This window comes from Dipteris shenzhenensis, chromosome 33 (assembly GCF_047967505.1).
Source record: "Dipteris shenzhenensis isolate YYH24624 ecotype China chromosome 33, Dip_SZ_1.0, whole genome shotgun sequence".
Classification (NCBI taxonomy): Eukaryota; Viridiplantae; Streptophyta; class Polypodiopsida; order Gleicheniales; family Dipteridaceae; genus Dipteris; species Dipteris shenzhenensis.
Window position 1 is genome coordinate 7295065 of NC_141628.1, and position 23798 is coordinate 7318862.

At 44.6% G+C, this 23798-nt stretch overlaps 1 protein-coding gene and 1 pseudogene across 4 annotated transcripts in view; both read right to left on the bottom strand.

Annotated features, from left to right (window-relative positions):
• The window catches only part of OTLD1 (OTU-like cysteine protease family protein), a 71462-nt gene that overhangs the window by 24400 nt on the left and 23264 nt on the right, over positions 1–23798 (bottom strand). For all 4 annotated transcript variants that reach the window (XM_087371772.1, XM_087371768.1, XM_087371769.1 and 1 more), the window contains exon 4: positions 7337–7417. In XM_087371772.1, the coding sequence (XP_087227898.1) occupies positions 7337–7417 (81 nt within the window). The remainder of the gene's footprint in view (positions 1–7336; positions 7418–23798) is intronic.
• On the bottom strand, positions 172–2069 carry LOC147879611 (uncharacterized; annotated as a pseudogene).

Consider the following 23798-nt stretch of genomic DNA (forward strand, 5'->3'; position numbering starts at 1 on the left):
GTAATTTATAAATCCTATAACAAGTTACAAAATGGGAAAATGATTCATGATTCATGATATTTAAGAAACCAATCATGATTCATAAATGGTAATTCAGCTTTCAAAGCCCAAATGTCATAGTAACAAAAAGAAAGCTGAAATCCAAAAAAGGCTACATCGAGGATGATATGATCAAATAATAAGCTCATCCTCATCCTGAGACTCAACCTCTGCCTCCTCCTCATCATCATCATTCTCCTCTACTAACAAATCATCATCATCAGGTGAGTGGGCATCATCTGGGCTATGAAATCCAATATATTTGTCATGCGTATACTCGTGTCTCATCTTGTTAAGCAAACGCAAGTTTGCATTAACAAAGACAAGATCATTGGCCCGTTGCGTTCGCAAACGATTTCTCTTCTTCGTGTGGATATGGGCAAAGCTACTCCACAAACGCTCACAAGAAGAGGAGGTGCAAGCTTGGCTTAGAATGCGGATGGCAAGCTTTTGCAACTCGGGGGAATCAGCTCCATAATCCTCCCACCATGTAACAGCCCCAACTCGAAATCTGAGATTTCTAATTTTGTATGAAATCACAAATTACAAGTTCCTAAAATCTGAAAATTAAAATGAGTTAATATTACCTATCATGCTATGCATCTCGCCATCCATACATGCCTTCCTTATTGCGATAATTGGCAAGCTGGTCTTTTATCCTCCGCCGTCCATCAGGAGTTGGCACCATCGTCTGAAGAGTGAGGTTCCAACCACGAACAACCTCTGCATCCACTCTGTTGTGCACTTGCCTTGTGTTGAAACTCCAGGTCCAACACAAAGGCAGCTGCATGGATGGGAGAGTAATATTGATTCCATCTGCTCACAGCCAACTCTTCCAATTCTCTCAACCTTTGGAGATCCTTTTCTATTTCTCTGATATTCTCAATCATCCGATCCATCCCCTCATACACCTTACCAAGAAAAGGCATATCTCCATCAACTCGGTTAAGCAGCTTCACGATAGGCACACATAGATCAACAATGTGAGATGCATCAGCCCAAAATTCATCACTGCCTATGCACAAGTCATAACAATAAATTCCAAGAGCCTGCCTAGAAGTGGGCCATGCATCCCACTCTGGGCTTGCCACAACTTGTTTCATTGCAGGTCTCATTTCAAGGAGTCTACGAAGCATCAAAAAGTTGTATGCAAATCTTGTTTCTGCATACTTCAAAAGCTCCTTGTTGGCAAATTTACGGTACAAAGCAAGAGAAAAATTATGTCGTGTAATGAAGTTAACCACCTCTTTTCCATTGTCAATAACATTCTTAACCCAATCCAATTTGCCAATGTCTTTCAATAAATTATTCAAGCAATGTGCTACACAAGCACTCCACTGGATATGAGGATACTTTTGCTCCAATAATGCACCTGCTGCCTTATTGGTATTTTCCCCATCTAAAACAAGTTGCAAAACATTAGACGGCCCCACATATTCCACTGCATCTGCCCACATTTGCATCAATATAGGTGCTGTTTTTTGTTGCACTCCACACTCTATGGAGTGTATGTAGAGTGCAGATCCCCTATAATATGCAAGGATATTCTCTAGTGAGTGACTTCGCACATCACTCCATCCATCTCCAACCAAACTTACCCCATACTTTACCCATTTCTCTTTCATAGGTTCAATAGCTTGCTTAACTGCCACCACCTCATCCTCTGGAAGCTTGCCCCTCAAAGCATCAAATGTGGGAGGGGTAGATGTGGATCCAAATGTTTTGATTTCTGACACCATCTCTTTGAAGTAGGGTGATCTAGCAACATTGAAGCTAATCCCATTGGAGTAAAAAAATCGGGCCACAGCTGCATCTACTTGTGCCTTCCTTTGCGGATGCCATGATGTGTAAAGACTGCCCTGCCTATGTGAAGTAGACCGAGATGTAGCACGAATATCAGCAAGAGCTCCATGTGCACTCGCAGAAGAAGAAGCCATAGTAGCAAAGGGAAGAGGACTCCGAAATGCAGTGGCCTGCTGAACACGTGCTGCATGAGCACCTGAAGAAGCTCCTACACCAGTGGAAGCCATTGTCTTTGCCCTTTTTGTAGTGGGCAATACTTCAACCTCTCTTTGCAACCTTTCTTTCTCTTGTGGTGAGATTACGGAGCATAGCCCAATCCCCCCATCCTTAATGCCAAGAAGATGACATTTGACCCTATCAAGGTTCCCTCCTCGCTCCAATCCACACCATCTGCATCTAAACTTGCGAGCTCCTCCTTTCTTAGAGTCATACTTGCCTACCAAATCAACTTGGCTCCACCAATAATCCGATTGGGTGAACTCCTTCTCTTGTTGAGGGCCAACGCTTTGTGAAGCCATATCCATGAGCAAAAAGAGCACTTGAGTCTTGTACAAGCTGCAATAGATCAAATTTCAAAGGGAAAAGCCAAGAATCAATGGTTGCAGCCAAAAAACAGCAAGATGTTTGTGGCAAGAGAAGCATAGAGAAAGGAAATGTGCTCACCAAAGCCGGGTGTCCAAAAGAGCAGCCACTCGTAGGGCTGAGACTCGGGAGAGAACCAGGCGGGCCAAGAAATCGTGGGGGAGAGCAGCAGGCAGGCGAGCAGAAAAACGTGACAAGGCGTGCGACGTTTTCTTTATGTTTAGTCCCTGTTTTTAGGTCATGCCCGAAACGGCACGTTTCGGGTTTGAAACGGCGTTTCGGATCGCCATTTCAGGCCGTGTTTCGTGTTTCGATGCCGTTTCGCGTTTCGGGGGATCTGGCACAGGAGAAACACTGTTGTAGGCCTAAATTGCGCCATTTCTGCGTTTCAGCGTAACTACGGTTTTGGAGAACTTTCCGACGATGAAACTTCTTCAAAACCTTCTCAATGCATTCCTCTCTGAAGCACGCTTCTTTTGAGCCCAAGAACTCCTTCTTCTCCGCGACAAAAGTGCTTCTTTTCGCATTTTTCAATGGAATTCTTGCTGGTCGGCTCTTGTAAATGCTCTTTCTTCATGCCTTTGCACTCCTCTTTGGCTAAGAATGCAATTGGGCATTGGCTACTATGTCCTCTTGGCCATTGAGGACTTGGTTCGAGTTCTCAAGGCTTGGTGACTTGTGATTTTGCTGCTCCAATTGCTTTTTGCCATAAGCTATTGGTTGGCCTCGTGTGCCGCCTCTTTCTTGGTTCACAGGTGCCTAGGCAGTGCTACATGAGTCAGTCTTTGGTTGGGTGCTTTGCTGATTTTATTTTGAAGCTTTAAAAAGCTTTGTGAATGCCATTTGGAAACCACTCAAAGAGAGTGCAGCTGGGGTGCATTGTGATTGCATCTGTAAATGCTCTTTCTTGCTGGTCGGCTCTTGTAAATGCTCTTTCTTCATGCCTTTGCACTCCTCTTTGGCTAAGAATGCAATTGGGCATTGGCTACTATGTCCTCTTGGCCATTGAGGACTTGGTTCGAGTTCTCAAGGCTTGGTGACTTGTGATTTTGCTGCTCCAATTTCTTTTTGCCATAAGCTATTGGTTGGCCTCGTGTGCCGCCTCTTTCTTGGTTCACAGGTGCCTAGGCAGTGCTACATGAGTCAGTCTTTGGTTGGGTGCTTTGCTGATTTTATTTTGAAGCTTTAAAAAGCTTTGTGAATGCCATTTGGAAACCACTCAAAGAGAGTGCAGCTGGGGTGCATTGTGATTGCATCTGGACAACCAATGGAATTGCACTCGGAACTTTGGGTTGAGCCTATGCGTTAAGTGCACTTATGTGATGGTGTTCTATGCTTGAGCCTTGCGAAGGCTCAGTGAATTGGGGCTGTGTGCTCAGTTGCAGGAAAGGTCTGCCAGATGCAACTTGTAATCATTTCACTATGAAATATAAAGAAATACCGAAAGGGGCGCCACGGTGTTTGGGGCCAATCGGGTGCACTTGTCTATGTTTGTTGAGCAAGGGCATTCTAGCCTCCATCCCTTTTTTAGTGGTTTCGTTTGTGAACAAATGGGTAAATGCCAAATGGTGATCATGCAATGGTTAATGGTTGTGATATATGCTTTGTGAGCTGTAAATAAGTGCTGAAGTGATTAAAGGTTTAGTTCCACTGCCCTCTGAGTGATTAGAGGCCGGTTTCACTAGGGCTACATATAGGCCCTCCCTCATTGGTGTTTTGGCATCTCAGTCCAGTGCCTCTTGAGCAAAGTTGTGACCTCTTGAGCAGTCTTCTATAGCAAAGGTTTTCCCCACCACTTGGGGGGTTTTCCTAAATAAACTTGACCTACACCATTTGGAACTATAATGGAACCTTGTGGTCAAAGCAAAAGAAGTTCTCGGAGTCACACACACGACGACATATTGCCTTCTACACAAAGACTCACCAGAACCCAAAGTGTGGTTATAAATGGAAGTTAGCCTATCATGACACAACTAGAGTGACAAGGAGGATGCGAGGATCCTACAATGTTGCAGTTCTATGCTGATCATCTCTCAAATGGGATGATCTCTATGGAGCACCGCAACCTATGCTCCAGATCCTTATGGATCCAAATCAGGAGCACATCTTCATGAGACACCTTCATCGCAATTTGCTACTTTCTCTCAAAGTCCCAACATTTTGCTAGAAGCGTTGAGGTGAAACATAGGTGTATACAACCCTATGTCCGAACATCAGGCAGTAACTCCAAGTAATTGTGGCGGAAGTTTCTTGAGCCAACCATCTCGCCATGCACCTTCACACCTTCTATGGCATCCCTCATCGGCTACCACCAGACCTTCCACAGTTACTTCGCCCTACCTCTTTTTCACTCTTCAGCCGAGCCAAAGATCATGAGGGGCTATGCATTCAATACATTGCACATGGACTTAGCACATAATCTCCATCTTAGCAAAGCTATTTAACGAAGCGATTTACACTGGTTTCCTCACACATGGACCCTTAACACCATTGTCCCGATACATAGGGTGGGGATCCCATGGATTGGGCATGTCATGTCCAAGATTTATGTATCAGCACTTGACACTCAGGTTCGTCAGTTTGCCAAGTGTGAGTTGTTGGGCGGGCAGGCAAGCTTCCAAGTAGACCATGCTACGATGAGGCCAGGGCATCGAAGCAAAGAGTCTCATATTGCCTTGTGGATTTTTGCAAAGCATTTGACAGTGTGCCATGGGCCCGACTATCCAAGCAACTACAGATCTAGGGTGGACAATCCAAAACAATCTATGAGCTTGTATTTGGCATAGTTAGTATGACGACTAGGTGGACAAAGGCGCACGATTGGGATCAAACGAGGTTGTCCTTTATCAACGACCCTATTTAGTCTGTACATTGATGAGCTCAAGTCCTTCAACATGACACCAGGTGGAGCAGGCTCACCTTTAGCTCATTCTCCGATCTTGATTCTGCTATATGTGGATGATGAGACCAGCTATGCACGCTTGTTGGAGCAAAGGGAATGCCACAATTGCCAAACTCGACCTTTAGTCCCATTTTTTTTATGTCACTAGAGGCAAAGGGGGATCAAAAGAGTTGGTACACTCGGACACGTAGATAGTTTGAAAGTCGAGGCTCCACATGGACAGTGTCACGAGCATCCACACGCTCGTGGCCATGCTAGCTTGTGCCAGCGCAAGCAACTAGGTCAATGGCCACGCAGGCGTCCGTACGGCCACTCAGGCAGCCCTGCTCTAGGTAGTCTAGTCTTCCAGTTTTGCAATGAGGGTTTCAGCCCCTTCATACAGTTGTATTCAGGCCTTTCGGCATTCATTATTCAATTGTATCTATTTCCTCTTCGGAGGTCCACTACATTCTCTCCCTCTGATTCTCTCACTCACATCCACAACTCACTTTGTGTATTGAGTGCATCATCTTGCAGTCGCACTTAGTATTGAGCAAGAGAGAGAGTGAGGATATTCTATCTCCCGCTACATATAGACTACCACGTTTTAGTATAGCCTTGAGGCCCCATCCACTCCACTGACCAATCATAAGTTGAACCAAGTCATCATAGAGGACCTCCTACCACTCTAAACTGTAGGACCTGTATAACTCACCTTCTACAGAGATCACTGCCTGCAAATCTCCAAGGAGAGTTTTATCGATCCCCCTGTCTATACTCCGATCCATCTCCTGTTGGAAAGGTCACCTCCCAATCTGTAAGCCCCCATATGAGGAGAGCATGGTGGGGGTGAACCTAGGGTTTGAGAGACTGACACATGAGCAGCAGCATGGCTGCCATGTGGGCAGAAGAAAAGAGAGAGGGAGGGGCCTGCCACATGGGCAGCACCTCACACAAAGAGAGGAGAGTACCTAGCAAAAGGAAGCTTGGAGACCTTCCAGAGCCCCTCGTTGCGAGGGATATCAGGTGTCAGTTGATTTGCAAAGAGTCTTTTCGAGAAGACTCTGAAAATCCCGAAGAAATAGAAAGGTTACTTTATTTTTTTGGCTTTCTATACATGGAAGGATTGCAATGAACAGGTGGAGATCTAGGTTTGGAGTAGACTCCAATTGTCTGAGGTGCTCATCTACAGAGGAGTCGATTCATCATTGCTTATGAGACTACAGACATGCAAGAGTCATTTGGATAGGGGCTGCCAGGATTCTCAGCACTTTTATTCCCTCTCATTTCTTCATGACCTAGGGATTAGTGGCTTGGCCCTCTTTGTCAGGACCTCAAGTTTTTTATGAGTCGTAGGATGCTTCATGGGCCATCTCTATTCGACGACACGTAGTTGAGCCTTGTTCTCTGGAGGATGTGCCTATCTCGCGATAAAGACCAGTAACATGCTGATGTGGATTTTTCATGAGAGATATCGACTAGTATACTTGGCAGATCTGGAAGGCCAGATGCACACAAGCCTTAGATGGATCATAGGCTTCCCCTTTTTCTTAGAGACTATATTAAGGTTGAGGTGCCATTTTCAGCCTCAACCTTGTTTTCTCTACAGCTCTTTTTGAGTTTTTCTTTACTCTTCTAGAGTGTTTTTTCTCAGCATCGAGCTTGCTCACGCGGGTTTTTTTCATACTTAATACAAGTCTCTTAAATGAAAAAATAAATATCGACTCTTTGGACTTTCAAAGACTTAAATAAACTCATCCAGTTGCTCTCCAACACGCAAGTGCATGCATGTATGCACTCATGCAAGTCTTTTTTATTTCCTAATGTACTGTCTACCTTTCATTCATACAAAATTCAGTCATGAAATTTAAAAAAAATAGCTGAGTATCGCTTGGACTCAATTTTGACTTTCTTATGGGACAAAAAGGCTTGGCCTCCTCAACCATTGTGCACACATAACATGATTTTAATGACACACATGCAAGAAGAATTACAATACGTTTTGGAAGTTCTAAAGAAAACAAGACTTACTTTATCCCTTCGTTTTCGCTTGCAATAAGCTGAAAAGCTCTCCGAAACAACAAATTGTGAGTAATGATCTCTTTCCTTCTCCTGCAAAGCCATAGAAAAATATACCAATCATGTATGGATCTTACAAAGCCAAAAATTGATATACATCGCTTTACACAAGCATGCCACCATAATACACAATGCAAACGTATGACACTAGTAATGATGAGACTTTTCTACATGGGTAGATCCTAGCATAAGTTTCCAATGATATCATACCTAATGCACCATCCCCTTTATGTAGGCCATTCTATGGGCTATCCATAGGTGCCACTCATTCCTTGGTATGTGCCTTGTAGGCCAAGTTATAGGCAGTTATGACAGTTGGTACATACACCAGTTCGGACACTTAGTCCAATTAGCACACCCTGCCCTAGGTTTTGCATTATTGAGCTTCCATTGCTTGCCCTAGCCTTCAGTGGTATCAGAGCAGGTTGGGGATCCCTCCCCTCAAACCATTGGCAGCTTTTCCAAGCTGTTTGGTAGCCATTTCTGCTCTCATTTCTCAAGGTTTTCTTCACATGCGTGAACACTTGAGGCCTCCTCAAGCAATTCCACCGCGGAAAATCGACTTTTGAAGCACCTGCTGCATTTTTTGGCTCATTTCTTTCCTGCTGCAGCACAACCGCCTCACATATGGTGGTATGGCGCATTTATTGACTGCACCTTCTGTACGGAGTGCCATACAGTCTGTATGGACAGTACAGACTGCATTTACTGCTGGTACAGATCAGTACGGCTGCATTTACTGCTGAAAATCTCGCACGTGTGGCCCGTACAGCGGTACAGCCTGCTGTACGGCGCATTTGCTGGCTGTACGGAGGATTTTCCAGCCTGTTTGGATGCTTCTACATTCAGTTCGAAGTGCTCTCCTCCTTGTGTGTACGGACCTGTACGGTGGATTTTCCAGACTGTACAAGGTTCATTTCAACAACTCGGAGCTCTATTTCGAGCTGTTTCATGAAGCATGCCAGCATTTGAAGCCTCTTCTCAATCAATTTCTTCATTTGGAGGCATGTGCTTGGTGTTTGGAGCCATTTGAAGCTTGCTGCTGCCATCGAGAGACCTCTACTTGGGCCCCCTGCCTCTCAATTTTTGTCCCCTTGCCTCGGGCTACGAGATGCTCTCCATTGGATGCTTCGCCACTCGGTTCGAAGTGCTCTCCTCCTTGTGGGAGCATATTCTCTTCCTGTAATTCTCATTTCCAGCCTTCTCTTGGCACCCTTCATTGCCATTTACTGCCTCTCCTTCAAGGGTGACTATCTGTACTCGCATTTGGAGCATTTTCTCTGCTGCATTTTTTGGGCTACATCATTGGGTAAGCCTCTATTGCATTGGTTCCTTGTCATTTTTGCAAAACAGTCCTTTCTTTGCTTTATTGGCATTGTGGAAAGCCCCAGTGTAGCCTTGAAAGGCCTCGTGTTGCCTTTTGGGAATCTTTTGCAGCAGGTACACCTTGAGATAGCCAAGCGTTTGCAGTGAAAAAGCTTTGAAGCTTGAGAAAAATTGCCTTTTGGTTTTAAGAGGCTGCCCTTCTCTCATTTGCATTGTCAGTTTGTGCTTTTTCCTTGAATTTCAGCACTATGGCTGGCAATAAGGATGATTTGTTTGGGATGCTTGGGGCTGAGGACAAACTTGATGGTACACATTACCCCATGTGGGCCTATATGATGGGGCATGTTTTAGTTGCCAAGGATTTGTGGAATATTGTTTCAAGCACTGAGGTCACGCCTACTTGATCTGTTTCTTCTGGTAATGCCTCGGGTACATCTGGTACTGCCTCAAGCTCATCTGGTGATGGATCTAATGCTACTACAGGTACTTTGCCTCCTACTCAGGAGCATATTTAGTGGGATGGATGTGATGCCAAAGCACATGCCTTGATTGCTCTTTCACTAAAAAGGGTCATTATCCCTCATATCCAGTCTTGCAAGACAGCTAAGCAAACATGGGATCAGCTTGCATTCGTATATCAGGTGCGGAATGAGACGAGGGTTGCCTATCTCCAGAAGTAGTTAACCTTTAGATCTCTAAGCCTACGTGCTCCATTGAGCGTATGTAGACTCTCCACCTTCACATCCTGTGTATAGGCCCACGGCTTCCCTTCTTGCTGCTCATGTCTGCTCTCTAAGGGCTGCTCCATATGAAGTGTGGGGCCTCCCTTTTATACGGCAAGGATGCCCCCCGAAATACTAACCCCCTAGGGCATAGTGGCCGACCCAAGGGGCCGACTTTATTGATCCCTGCTGGCCGACTTGGTTGGCGGGCCCAACCGGCTTGGTTGGCTCAGCCCAACCAGCCTATGTGAGGGCAAGAGGCCTTTTCTGCCTCCTCTTGTGATGCTGCCAAGGCCCCTCCATCAGCCCCATGTAGGCACGTCTTTCCAGGTCATTCCTCTGCCCACAGCCATCGCCATGGGTCCCTACAACCTTCCGTGCATTGCTGATGTCAGCCTGTCATCTGCAGATCAGCCACATGGCATTGCACCACTTTCCCTTGCTTTCCTGCTGCTCTACACAGCTAGGTATGCTCTCTGGTGTGCTGCCCACATGGCAGCCTGTTTGCTGTCCATGTGGCAGCCCCACTATTCTCTCTCTTATTGTCTAGATGGTGCCCACATGGCAGCCACAATTCTATGTGAGTTGGAAAGGGAGAGAGCACAGAGTGTGTGAGCAGTAGAGCAAGAGAGTAGGTGAGTGAGAGCTGAAAGCAATAGTTGCAATAGAAGAGTGTTACAACTGAAGAGTGGGATAGGTTTTGTCTAAGTGACAAAACCTTATCCTTCACTAACCGTAGTTAGTGAACTAACTGTGGTTAGGGGAAAAAACCTCTAAAATGAGGGAAAAGTGCCCCTAATCTACTTATTACATTACATTGATCACTGCTGAATTATAACAATAATTCTAACACCCCCCTGCAGTGCCAATGTCATGTACAAGGAAATGATCAATCACCAAAAGGAGATAAGTTCGGGGCACTGCGAAATGCCTTAAACTTTTCACGTGAAAGTGCTTTGGTGAAAATGCCTGCAACATTGTCATGTGTTGACACATAGATCATACTGATCTCTCCTGCATGCAACTTCTCTCTGACGTAGTGATAGTGAACCTCAATGTGCTTCGTGCGAGCATGAAACACAGGATTCTTTGCCACTGCAATAGCACTCTGACTATCAGTGAGAATTGGAAAAGGACCCTCCAATGAAAGATGAAGATCAGAAGACGATGCCAAACACATTCAACTGTCGCTGTGAAAGCTGCCTTGTACTCAGCTTCACATGAGGAGGTAGCCACTGTAGACTGTTTCTTGCTCAAACAAGAAATACAAGCTTTGCCCAAAAAGAAACAATTGCCACTTGTGGATTGCCTAGTGTCATAGTCTCCAGCCCAATCTGAGTCACTGTAGGCATGCATCTGCAAGTCATCCCCCCTGAGAAACATCAAGCCAAAAGACTTTGTACCTTGCAAGTAACGGAAGATGCGTTTTACAGCCTGCCAATGCATAGTCTTTGGGCTATGCATATATCTGCTCACCTGAGAAACTGCAAACTGAATATCAGGTCGTGTATTGCAAAGATAAATGAGGCATCCAACAGCCTGACTGTAGAGTGTGACATCAATTGATTCACTTGCATCATGCATTGTAAGCTTCAGCCCTGGCTCCATGGGAGTAGCTATGGGCTTACAATCCTGCATGTTGAATCTGTCCAAGAGTTTCTGCACATACTTGGATTGAGACATAACGATGCCACTTTTCTCTTGAGTGAACTGGATCCCCAAATAAAAGTGTAGCAGCCCCAAATCTGACATGTCAAAAGTGGTCTGCAATTCAGCTTTAAAATCTGCAATATTATCCTCATTTGACCTTGTGAGCAGTAAGTCATCTACATAAAGAATGATGAATAAAATATCCCCCCCATCCTTCTTGATGTAGAGGGTGCTCTCAGTTGGACTATTGTGCAGCCCCTTGCTGGTCAAAAAGGCATGAATTTTCGCATACCATGCACGTGGCATACCTGAAGTGCATTTCCTGAAATTTCAAAGCCCGGAGGTTGTTTGACATAAACCTCTTCCAACAAGTCTCCATTAAAGAAAGCTGTTTTAATGTCCAACTGATGAACATTCCATTCAAAATTTGCAGCCATGGCTATAACTGACCGGATGGTTGTCATTCTAGATGTAGGAGCAAAAGTCTCCTCATAGTCTATGTCCTTTTTCTGAGCATATCCTTTTGCAACCAGCCTTGCCTTGTACCGATCAACGGATCCATATGGCTTTCTTTTAACTTTGAAAACCCACCGTGTACCTATGGCATGTTTACCTGGTGGCAAATCGACAACTTCCCATGTCTGATTTTTTTGAATGGACTGCAATTCATCGTGCATGGCATTCATCCAATGCACATTATCTTGTGCTTCTTCAAATATCTCAGGCTCCTCATCAAGAAGAGTACCTGCATAAGCTGATTCAACTGAAAGAGCTCCCCCCCCATGCCTTACTGCACTCCAAGTTCTGCCAGGTAATGGAGCATCAATTTTACTCTCCCTGAGACTTTGTAACAGCCAATTTGGAACTGTTTTTGCTGCATGTATATCTGCAATTTCTTGCTGAACAACCTCTTCCACTGCTTGTGGAGGTGGTAAGACATCCTGTGGCTGAATCGGAGCATGTGGAGGTATCTGTAAATTGTGATTTGCATCAGATATATCAGCAGGGGAACCCAAGGCAATGGGTAGTAATGCCTCAAAAACATCAACGGAAGAAGTAGGCATATCAAATTCAGCTTGAGTGTGAGCTGAATTTTCTGAAAATATAACATCTCTACTGACAATTATCTTGCGTGTGACAGGATTGTAGAGAAGGTAGCCCTTGCTCTCTGCACTCTACCCAACAAAAATGCATTTAATTGCCTTATCAGACAACTTATGCCGAAACTCAACGGGCACATGAGCATATGCAAGGCATCCAAAAACAAAAAAATGATCCACAGAAGGCTTTCTCCCTTGCCAAACTTCATAGGTAGTCTTGGTCTTCAAAGCTTTTGTGGGAGCCCGATTCAAAACATAATTGGCACACATGAGACCTTCAAGCCAAAATTTGTGAGGCAATGTTTTGCTTTTTAGCATGCATCTATCCATCTCCATAAGAGTACGATTTTTCCTCTCAGCTTTGCCATTTTGCTGAGAGGTTAGTCTCACTGTAAGCTGATGTGCAATGCCCTTGTCTTTTAAAAATGCATCAAGATCTGCAGACAAATACTCCCCTCCTCTATCTGTGCGTAATCTCTGTATCTTGAGTCCTGATTCGTTCTCAACCATGGCTGCAAAGTGTTTGAAAACCATAAACACTTCTGATTTGCATTTCAGCCCATAAACCCAAGTATAGTTAGAGTAGTCATCTATAAAAGTGACAAAGTAAAGATGACCACCCAATGATGGAGTCCTCATGGGACCACAGACATCACTATGTATAACCTGTAATTTTCGAACAACTTTTACTGATCCATCCTTCTTGAAAGGAAATCTGTGCATTTTACCAAGAATGCACCCTTCACAGGCATGTGGAGGAGGTGTTTCAAGAGGAGGCAATGCATCAACCATAGCATGTTTTTGAAGTGTCATCAAGCTGCCATAATGCATGTATCCATATCTGGCATAACTCCGCATTCTGCATAGTAGCAGTAGGAGTGGAAACTGCAAGAGCATGTGCTGGTCTTTTCTCATACATGTCAAGCTGAAAAAGACCACGTAACAAAGTGCCAGACAATCTCAAGACATAGTCATTCTCTTTGTCATGGACTGCACACTTGTCATCTTCAAAAATGACCTGAAATCCAGCTCTGTTAAGAGTGGACACTGAAAGTAGATTTTTTGTGATACCAGGCACATACAAGACATCAGAAATTTCAAATGTTGAGCCATCAATGGCTGTAAGTTCAACTTCTCCTGTACCACGAACTGAATAGGAGAAGTTGTTGACACATGTGACCTTTTTACCAACGGGAGGTGGATGCAGAGATGTGAAAAACACTTCTTGGAAGTGATATGCTTTGAGGCACCGCTATCAAAATACCATGTATTTTGCGTCTCATTGACACTGAAAGCTGATGCATCCTTGGAAGAATCATAACTGCATGTCAGAAAAGCATAAGAGTCATCATTACAAGTGGCTGTAGTATCCGGAGCAGCCAACTGAGAGTCTGAAATGCAAGACAAGAAGGCATAGTCGTGCTCCACAAAGTTGGCTGTAGCTTGCTCATTGTCAGATGCATGAGGAGCTGAATCTGAAACGGCCATACCGGAGCTGTTTTTCTTTTTCTTTTGCAAGCCTCTTCTTGCATTCTCCAATGTAGTGACCTAGCTTTTTGCAGTAATGACATATACCCTTCTTCTTGGGCTTACCTGCATCACCCTTGGCCTTTTGAGAAGGCTGTCCTGAACCACTGGAAGGCTGATTTGCTGATGTCTTCGCTTGTCCCTTTCCTTTAGGCTTGAATTTTGAAAGCATGGCATGTTCACCTGCTCGTGAAGCCATGTTTTTCCTGGTCTGCTCTTCCTGCAACAGAAGTCCTATCAACTCGTGAAAATTGAGAGGATTTGTATCCCCCCTCAATGACAAATTCAGCGAGGTATGAAAGCTCAGATAAGACTCACGAAGAGAATTCAGAGTAGTGGTAATCATCTCTCTATCTAGAATGATCTCATCAATATTCAGCAATTGCTCTCGTAAATCCTGTAGCTTTGTGAGGTGCACTAACATGGAGTCACCCTCTTCCATATGTGTATGAGACAATTCTCTTTTCAAAAAAGACACCTTGGCATCATTCCAAGCTGCATACATGCTCTCCAAAATATCCCATGCTGCCTTTGAGGTCTTACACGACCGGATATGCGTCTCCAAAATATCCCATGCTGCCTTTGAGGTCTTACACGACCGCATATGCGGAATGATGAATCTTTTCACTGAAAGAGAAATACACGACAAAGCTAAAGCATCACGTGAATCCCATCTCTTTTGCTCTGGAGTGGTAGGTATAGCTGCACCAACAACTTGTCCTGCAGCTGTACCCTGTGCACGACCTCTGCCTCCTCCTTGCTGGGGAGGGGTATTAGGTGCCACATTTGCTGGCCGGATCTCATCCCCATTTACATAGTCCCACAAATTACGGAAAATCAGAATGTTGCGTACCATAAAGCTCCAGAGGGAGTAGTTGGTACCATCTAGCTTAACCTCTTGTCAGAGACCACTGAACTAGAAATCATTCTGATTTTGCTGGGCCATGTCTGAGAAAGAAAATACAGCAAATGCAAATCTGAATTCCCTTGCTGGGATGGAGTGCACAATTCCCAAAAAAATACAGCCAAACACTGGCTGAAAATGCAACTCAAAACCCTGTAATGTCTCTGTCACAAATCTGCCAGAGCATCCAAACTCTCCCAAAACCTGCCAAAAGTGCTTCAAAACACTTACAGAAAGGCAGTGTGAACTGAAACCTGCAAAATTGCTCTCCCAACACAAAAGCCCCAATTTGTGGCTTGAAATTGCAACCAGAAAGAGGCAAATGGTCTAAAAGCCCCAAATGTTGCACAAATTGCTCTCTGCCTGCAAAATCCCCAAATTTCACTGCAAAATTGCAGTGTAATTGCAAAAGTCCCAATTTTCTAAAAGAAATTAGCCAAACAATGGCTCTCTGCGCAAATGCCTATCACGAAACACCTTCCAGAGTCCACCTGCAAAGAAAAAATCTGCAGAAAGTACAGCCTCTTCAGATTGTACGGAACTGACAATACGGAACTGACAGTATGAAATTCGTACAATGTACGAACTGTACGGATTCGTGTGCGGATTTTTGTACGGGCTGTGTACGGAACAGTCGACGCATGTATGACGGTTGTACGAAACAAGTACGACAGATGTACGGCGACGAAGGTACGGCTGTACGATGAAGGTACTATAGTACGAAACAATCCGTACGAGTACTGATGACGAGTAGTACGGGCTGGCGCGACGGTATGGAATGTTGGTGGGCTGTTCGATGGTACGGATGCCGTACGGAATGTACGGGAGCAGACGCATCTGTACGGACAACGAGAGCTCCGTGAGCTTGTACGGCTATCCGGACGGAAGTTGCACGGTGCAGGAGCTGGGTACGGCAGTGCAGGAGCTGATTCCATACAGATTGTACAGAGGACTGTACGGACGACTATCCTTGTAGGGACGGGCAGCGAACTGTTGAGCTTGGAGCAGGGAGCTTTCGAGCAAGGAAGCAAAGCAAAGTGTGTGAGCAGGAGAGCAAGAGAGTAGGAGAGTGAGAGCTGAAAGCAATAGTTGCAATAGAAGAATGTTACAACTGAAGAGTGGGATAGGTTTTGCCTAAGTGACAAAACCTTATCCTTCACTAACCGTAGTTAGTGAACTAACTGTGGTTAGGAAAAAAAACCTCTATAATGAGGGAAAAGTGCCCCTAACCTACTTATTACATTACATTGGTCACTGCTGAATTATAACAATAATTCTAACATTCTGCCCATGTGGCACTCTCTCAAACCCTAGGTTCACCCCCCCCCCCCCCCCTGCTCTCCTCATATGGGGGGTCTACAAATGGGAGGTGACCTTCCATATTCCAACATCTAGACCATCTCTAGTCAAGCATCCCTATGTCAACAAGTCTTCACATTAGGTCGACTCTCAAGCCCAAGCCCAACCTACCCTACGACCAAGAGATGTTTCTTTAAGGGAAGTGCATCTCATAGACATATCTAAGGCCTTGGGCTTGGTTTTTAGGCTAGGGTCCTACAATAGTCCTAGTACAATAAGATACCATAGCTCCAAATGGGATAAGTTCACAACTGAAACAGTTGCATAAATACTAGCATTTGACCGACACAAATTAAAGGGGGGAGCTAGCTGCTTCATCTCGTGGCCAAAGGCTCCATATGTTGAGCAATCCTTGAGCCTAGGCATCCTGAGCAAACATTCAAATCCTTTTAAGTAATCCATTTCATCAGCCTAATGACATGAGATCAGCTATAGCTCCACCCATTAGTTCATTGTATCAGTTTCTTTCCGTCTGATAGACCCTTTTTTGTCTTCCAAAGACTTTTAATAGACTTCTTTCGTTCTTTCTCTCTACTTGAGTCTGTTGAGGTTTTGAGATTAGTTTGAGATTATTAGCTTAGCTTAGTACCCAACAAGGGCCTTAGCGAGCCCTTTGCTTCATTTTATTGATTGCAATTTTGTCTCATAGATCCGCAAGGCCTTCTAAAACGTTAATATGACTCTCTCCTTTTCGATTCTCGAAAAAACCCGCAGGTATATATGGCAGTCCGTCTTGGGGGCCTAATCTATCAAAGACGGGGTGGGCTTGAAGTTCTCATGCTTTTACTGATGATCGGTAGTAAGCCTTATGTTCCACATCAAATAGTTATGGATGGGTTAAGGACATCCCCACTACAGCTCGATGTAGCATTCCAAGTTATCACATATTCTTCCGCATTCGGCAGTATGGATCTTGCACCACAGGACGACACAGGCTTCCTTTGATGGATTTACATTCCCCCATAACACTAGTAGCAGAGGGGAACCAAAGCTATTGGTATGCCGATACTTGCAAATGGTTTGAGAGGCTTGGGATCAATATTGACAAGCTACCCCCATCCCACAATATTGTGGAGGCCCCGTCTATTCCGCTCACATACACGAGGTCAACCACGTGATCCAAGAGGGTCTCCTATAGTTACACAGATCCAAGACTTGGTTGGCACCCTGTGACCTCCCCGTGAAGCTCAGCTTCTACAGAGACTGTAGGATCGATGAATAGAAAGAGAGAGTGCAAGTTGCAAAGAGTCGATAGAGTCTCCCATCACGTCAACTAGGATAGATGATAAAATGAAAGAGTACAAAAGTACTTGTACCTAGACCTAGGACTAAGTGTCCTAGGTGTCACAAAGAGCTAAGTGTCCTATGTGGCCTAAAAGGCACTAACACTACAAGTGCCTATATTTATACCTACAAGGCACATACCATGACCTAAAGGGCATCACTAGAACCACCAGGAGATGGCCTACAAACCCCCCTCCATGGGATGGACTGAAGTACTCTGGAAACGTCTTAGAATACCTCGTATTTTTTTGTCATGGTGGCACATGTTCATCCAAAAGGATATAGCCACCTATGAATGTACAAGGGATGTCAGATCATGTAACAAAGGAAACCAAGTGTAAAGCCTGTCGGAAGACTTCGAACTTGGGACGAGGAAGTGCCTTTGTAAACATATCTGCTATGTTGTCCTCTGTGGGAAGATAGGACAACTCTATGTCTCCTGCTGACAACCGCTCCCGAACATAATGATAGTGAACTTCAATATGCTTGGTACACGCATGAAACACTAGGTTACGCGCAATGGCCAAAGCACTCTAGCTGTCAGTGTAGACAATAGTGGAGGATGTCTAGCAAATAGCAAGATCTATAAGTAACTATCAAAGCCAAACACACTCTACTGTAGCGGTGAAAGCTGCCCTGTACTCAACCTCACAGCTAGATGTGGCAACAGTTGGTTGCTTCTTGCTAAGCCAAGAGATACATGAATTGCCAAGCAAAAAACAATAGCCGGTATGTGACACTCTGGTGTCGGAACATCCTGCCCAGTCACTATCCATGTAAGCATGCATGGTAAGTGAACCCTGATCAACATAGAAGAGGGCTAAATCCTAAGTGCCTCTGAGATATCTGAAGACTCTCTTCATTGCCTGCCAATGCTGTGAACTGGGCATGTGCATGAATCTACTGAGCTGAGAAACTGCATACTGCAAATCAGCTCTGGTGTGACGTAAATAAATAAGGCATCCAACAGCCTGCCGATAAAGAGTGATATCACATGGTGGGCTCCCATCATGAGCTGAGAATTTGAAGCCAGGGTCCACTGGAGTAGAGATTGGCTTGCAATCCTCAAACTGAAAACGATCAAGGAGCTGTCCAATATACTTGGACTAAGACATCATGATACCCCCCTCAACATGAGCAAACTGAATGCCCAAATAATAATGGAGCTGTCCCATGTCTGACATGTCAAAAATCTGCTGCAAATCAGCCTTGAAAGCTGCAATTTGCTGTGGATGATATGCTCATCACGGGTCCAGATACTCATATAAAATCAGCACTAAAAAATCAGATCCACTCCCACAAACATAAGAGTGGGTTTAGTGGGACTATTCTGAAAACCAAGGGATAGTAAGTGTGCATGAATTTTGGCATACCATGCCCTGGGTGCCTGCTTCAAATCATAAAGGGCTTTTCTAAGCCGGCATACCTTATTTTCATAATTAACAACCTCAAAGCTAGGAGGTTGTGTGACATAGACTTCTTCCTGCAGATCCCCATGAAGAAAAGCAATCATGATCTCAAGTTGGTGCACTTGCCAATGATGATGGGCAGCAATGGCAATGACACATCTAATGGTAGTAATCGTGGATGTGGAAGCAAATGTCTCTTCAAAGTCAATGCCTTGGTGTTGGGCATACCCTTTTGCAACAAGACGGGCTTTGTGTCGATCTATACTACCATCAGTTTTCCTTTTGAATTTGTAGACCCACCAGGTACCAATGGCATGCTTGCCGGGAAGAAGATCTACCAATTCCCATGTGTCATTTTTGGCAATGGATTGTAACTCAGCTCTCATTGCATCCATCCACTCTTTGCTGTCAAAAGCATCTTTATGGCACAAAGGCTCTTCATTGCATGCTGTAGCAAGGAGTGCAAACTCAAGAAAGTGACCATGCATCTCTCTATTCCCTGATCTTGTTCAGGCAGCAAAAGGCTGATCTTGTTTGCTGTCCCTCAATGTATCAAGAAGCCATCTGGGAACTTCCCTTTGCTGTCTATTGACAGCTCTTTCTTCAATGACTGCATCATGAATAGTGGGATCATTTTGGGCCGGAAGAGAAACCTGCAAATCAGCATGAGGTAGTGGCTGATTATTGCTTGGTGGAGGGCCTGCAGGAGGCTCATGTTGCTGGTCAATGTCCTCTTCTGAGGATGGCAGAGGTAACCAAGATTCAAAGGCATCAAACATGTCAGCATCTGGCTTAGCTTTGCAATCCACAAGAGGAGAAGCTGAATGTTCAGCATAGATTACATCTCTACTGACAATAATCTTCCCAGTATTTGGTTGGTATAACCAATACCCTCTGCTCTCTTGGCTGTAACCAATAAATATGCATTTGATAGCCTTGTCATCAAGCTTATGTCTCAGCTGAAATGGTACATGAACATATGCAAGAGACCCAAAAACTCTCATGTGTGAAAGTGAAGGCTTCCTGCCTTTCCATGCTTCATAAGGTGTAACAGTCTTCAATGCCCGTGTAGGTAATCTATTCAGCACATAGTTGGCACACATCACTGCATCAAGCCAAAATTTATTGGGCAAAGACTTGGCCTTAAGCATGCATTTGGCCATCTCCATTGTGGGCCTGTTTTTCCTTCAGAAACAAGATTCTGCTGAGGAGTGTAAGGAGTAGTGCATGAGTGAATAATGCCCCGTGAAGACAGAAATGCATCAAACTCCTTTGACATATACTCTTCCCCCCTATCTGTGTTGAGGGTGACAAGCTTGCATCTTGATTCATTCTCAACCATATTCAGCCACCTCTGAAAGCATAAGAAAACTTCAGATTTGGCTTTTAAAGGATATACCCAGCAATATCTTGTGAAATCATCAATGAGAGTCATCATGAAATATTTGTACCCTCCAATGGTATTTGTCCTCGTTGGGCCATAGACATCCCTGTGCACTAGCTGCAATTTCCTTTGTGAGAGTTTTGGACAATTCTTTTGAAAAGGAAACCGATGCATCTTACCCAAAAGACAACCCTCACACACATGTTTGGAAACTGTGTGAGTTTGAGGTGCATCATTTGCCATCTACTATGAATGTAGCTTTGCAAGAGCTCTATAATTGAGATGACCCATTCTCTCATGCCAAAGATGACTTTCAGCAAGCTGTGAATCTGAAATAGCAAATGCTTCAATAGAAAGTGCAGCTGAGTGATGATCAAGGTGATAAAGCCCCTTTTGCACCGTGCCAGTGAGAACTATGGCATTGTTATCACGAAGATCATAAACTAGGCATCTATAGCCATCAAAAATCACTCTGAAACCTAAAAATTGCGGAAATTCAGATCAGGTTGACTTCAATTCCAGGCACAAAAAGAACATTTGTCAGAGTGACAGGATGGCTTGAAATGGATGTGAGCTGCACATCTGCAATTCCTTTTACAGCATATGAAGCATTATTAGCACACGTGGCAGTCCCCCCTCGAGATGCATCTACTAAAGAATGAAACAACTCTCTGCAAGATGTGACATGCTTGGAAGCACCACTATCAAAATACCAAGACTAAGCGTCATTAGCAGTAAAGAGTGTCTCAGCTTTGGAGGGATCAAATGAGCAATGGACAGCCCATGCCCAATCATCCTGAAGAGCATGTGCATGTGAAGCATCTGCTGGCTCATGGGATTCAATAGCATGTGAGGCATTAACTGTCAATCCTGCTTTCTTTTTCTGCGAAGCAATGCGCTTCCTGCATTCTGAAATGTCATGTCCAGGCTTGCGACAATACGGAAGCAGGTACAACGGTCACAAAGGACTAAGTGTCCTATGTGGCCTAAAAGGCACTAACACTACAAGTGCCTATATTTATGCCTACAAGGCACATACCATGGCCTATAGGGCATCACTAGAACCACCAGGAGATGGCCTACAGAGACCACTGCCCACGGATCTCAGAGGAGGGCTTCATCAACCCACCAAGATACACACAAATCCACCTCCCCCACTCCATAAGGATTTTGATCGTGTAATTCCGGATCGCCTCCGTATAAAAAGTGGTCGAGCGGAGGGCATACCAAGAGAGGGCCGCATTTTTACCATGTGCGACTCCCAAGAGATCGAGTCAGAGGAGCATTTTGCCTTCAGATACCCAATATACTACGAGATCACAGATTGATACCACTGCCTTTTCACAGATGGCTTTGGCTCCCTACACAATTTCCTATCTCATCTAGACCACAGATGCTTTGCAGCCTTCATTTATGAGGCCGCACAACACAAGGAGAGGTTGCTCAGGGCACGTAGAGGAGATCATGACACAAATCCAGACTCGACCCAAAGCATGATCACCGAGTTTTTCCAGCTAGATAGCACAGACCAGCAAGACTCAAGGAGATGGAGATAGTTAGAGACATCAGACTCACCCAGGCACTATAAGTCACAAATCACGCTAAGTACAAAGTACAAAATAAAGAAAAACCCTAGGACAGTGTCCTAGTGGTACCACTAGTACTATGTGTCATAAGACACTAAAAGTACTAGGTGACCTAAGTGCCAATAAATAAAACCACATGGCACATACCAGGGCCCAAAGGGCATCAATATGACCACGAGATGATGGCCTACAAACCCCCCTCCATGGTATGTGCTGAAGTATTCTGGAGACATCTCAGAATACCTCGTATTTTCTGGTCATGGTGGCACATGTTCATCCCAGGAAATATAGCCACCTATGAATGTACAAGGTAGCCCGATCATGTAACAAAGGGAACCAAGTGTACAGCTTGTCGAAAGACTTCAAACTTGGGACAAGGAACTGCCTTTGTAAACAGATCTGCTATGTTGTCCTCTGTGGGAAGGTAGGACAACTCTCTGTCTTCTGCTGACGACCGCTCTCGAACATAACGATAGTGAACCTCAATGTGCTTGGTACGCACATGAAACACTAGATTACGTGCAATAACCAAAGCACTCTAGCTGTCAGTGTAGACCATAATGGAGGATGTCTGGCGGATACCAAGACACTCTACTGTAGCGGTGAAGGCTATCCTGTACTCAGCCTGACAGCTGGATGTGGCAACTGTTGGTTACTTCTTGCTGAGCCAAGAGAAACATGAGCTGCCAAGCAAAAAATAGTTGTCAGTATGTGAGCAAAAAACAGTTACCAGTATGTGAGCAAAAAACATTTGCCAGTATGTGAGCAAAAAACAGTTGCCCAATCACTATCTGTGTAAGCATGCATGGTAAGTAAACCCTAATCACCATAGAAGAGGGCTAAATCCTGAGTGCCTCTGAGATATATGAAGACTCTCTTCACTGCCTGCCAATGCTCTGAACTAGGCATGTGCATGAACCTGCTGAGCTGGGATACTGTATACTGTAAGTCAGGACTGGTGTGGCACAAGTAAATGAGACATCCAACAGCCTGCTGGTAAAGAGTGATATCACATGGTTTGAGCTGAAAATTTGAAGCCAGGGTCCACTAGAGTAGAGATTAGCTTGCAATCCTCAAACTGAAAACAATCAAGAAGCTATCCAATATACTTGGACTGTGACATCATAATACCCCCCTCAAGATGAGCAAACTGAATGCCCAAATAATAGTACAGATGTCTGTTACAGACTCTCAACTAACTACTGATAATCACGGGAGCTAGCACCATAACTTTCCACCCAGCCAACCTTGCTGGAGCGTGAGAGTACACACAAAGAAAATCAAAATCTGAAACATACGTGAAGGTCCCTTCTCATTCTCTCACTAACTCCAACAAGCCCCATCTCCCTAGATGGATCTAGATGCCACGTGCCATCATCATAGGGCCTTTCCTAATGCATCTTTTTTTACCCCTCTCTTGGGATACTTTGAAATCCTTTGCCCCTAGGCACATTTCTTGCATTAGGCCCTTAGCCTTAAATCCACCTAGTCTGGTGCTATCAACCCTCACCTAGGACCTTGACATTAATTCCCTCCCGATCGTTTACATGAAGCGCAAACAAATATATTACAAACGTAGATCCTTAAGGGAAATGTCAACTGATTCTTCTGAGGTCATGCCACCTCAGCTAGAGCGTAACATTCCTTCCCTCTTCAAACATCAGCGTCCTCGATGATGAAATCTGGGAATGCTCTCCGTAACTGGTATACAGATTCCCAGGTAGCTTCCGATAGAGGCAGACCATGCCATGCAACCAACACCGTGGGTATCTTCCGATTGCGCACTTGCATTGTTCCTCAGTCCAGGATTCTTGTTGGCTTGTGTCTTGCATTATCCTCTATCTCCTTAAATAAAACCACACCTTCGATTAGTGAGTCATTAGTATGCAAAATTTTCTTTAAACGAGAAACATGAAACACTGGGTGCACCTTACACCCCGGTGGTAATTCTAATTTATAGGCTACCTTGCCTATTCTTTTTAGAATTAACCATGGCCCACAATATCGAGGTTTACACAAATGGAATGAGGCGTTCGCCATTTGTGAAATCAGAAATGATATCAAGAAAATCCGCGAGGCCACCCACATGTTTAGTGAGGCAGCGGATTGGTGGTGGATTAAACAACAGAAAGATGGTATTGCATCCACTACCTGGAGGGAATT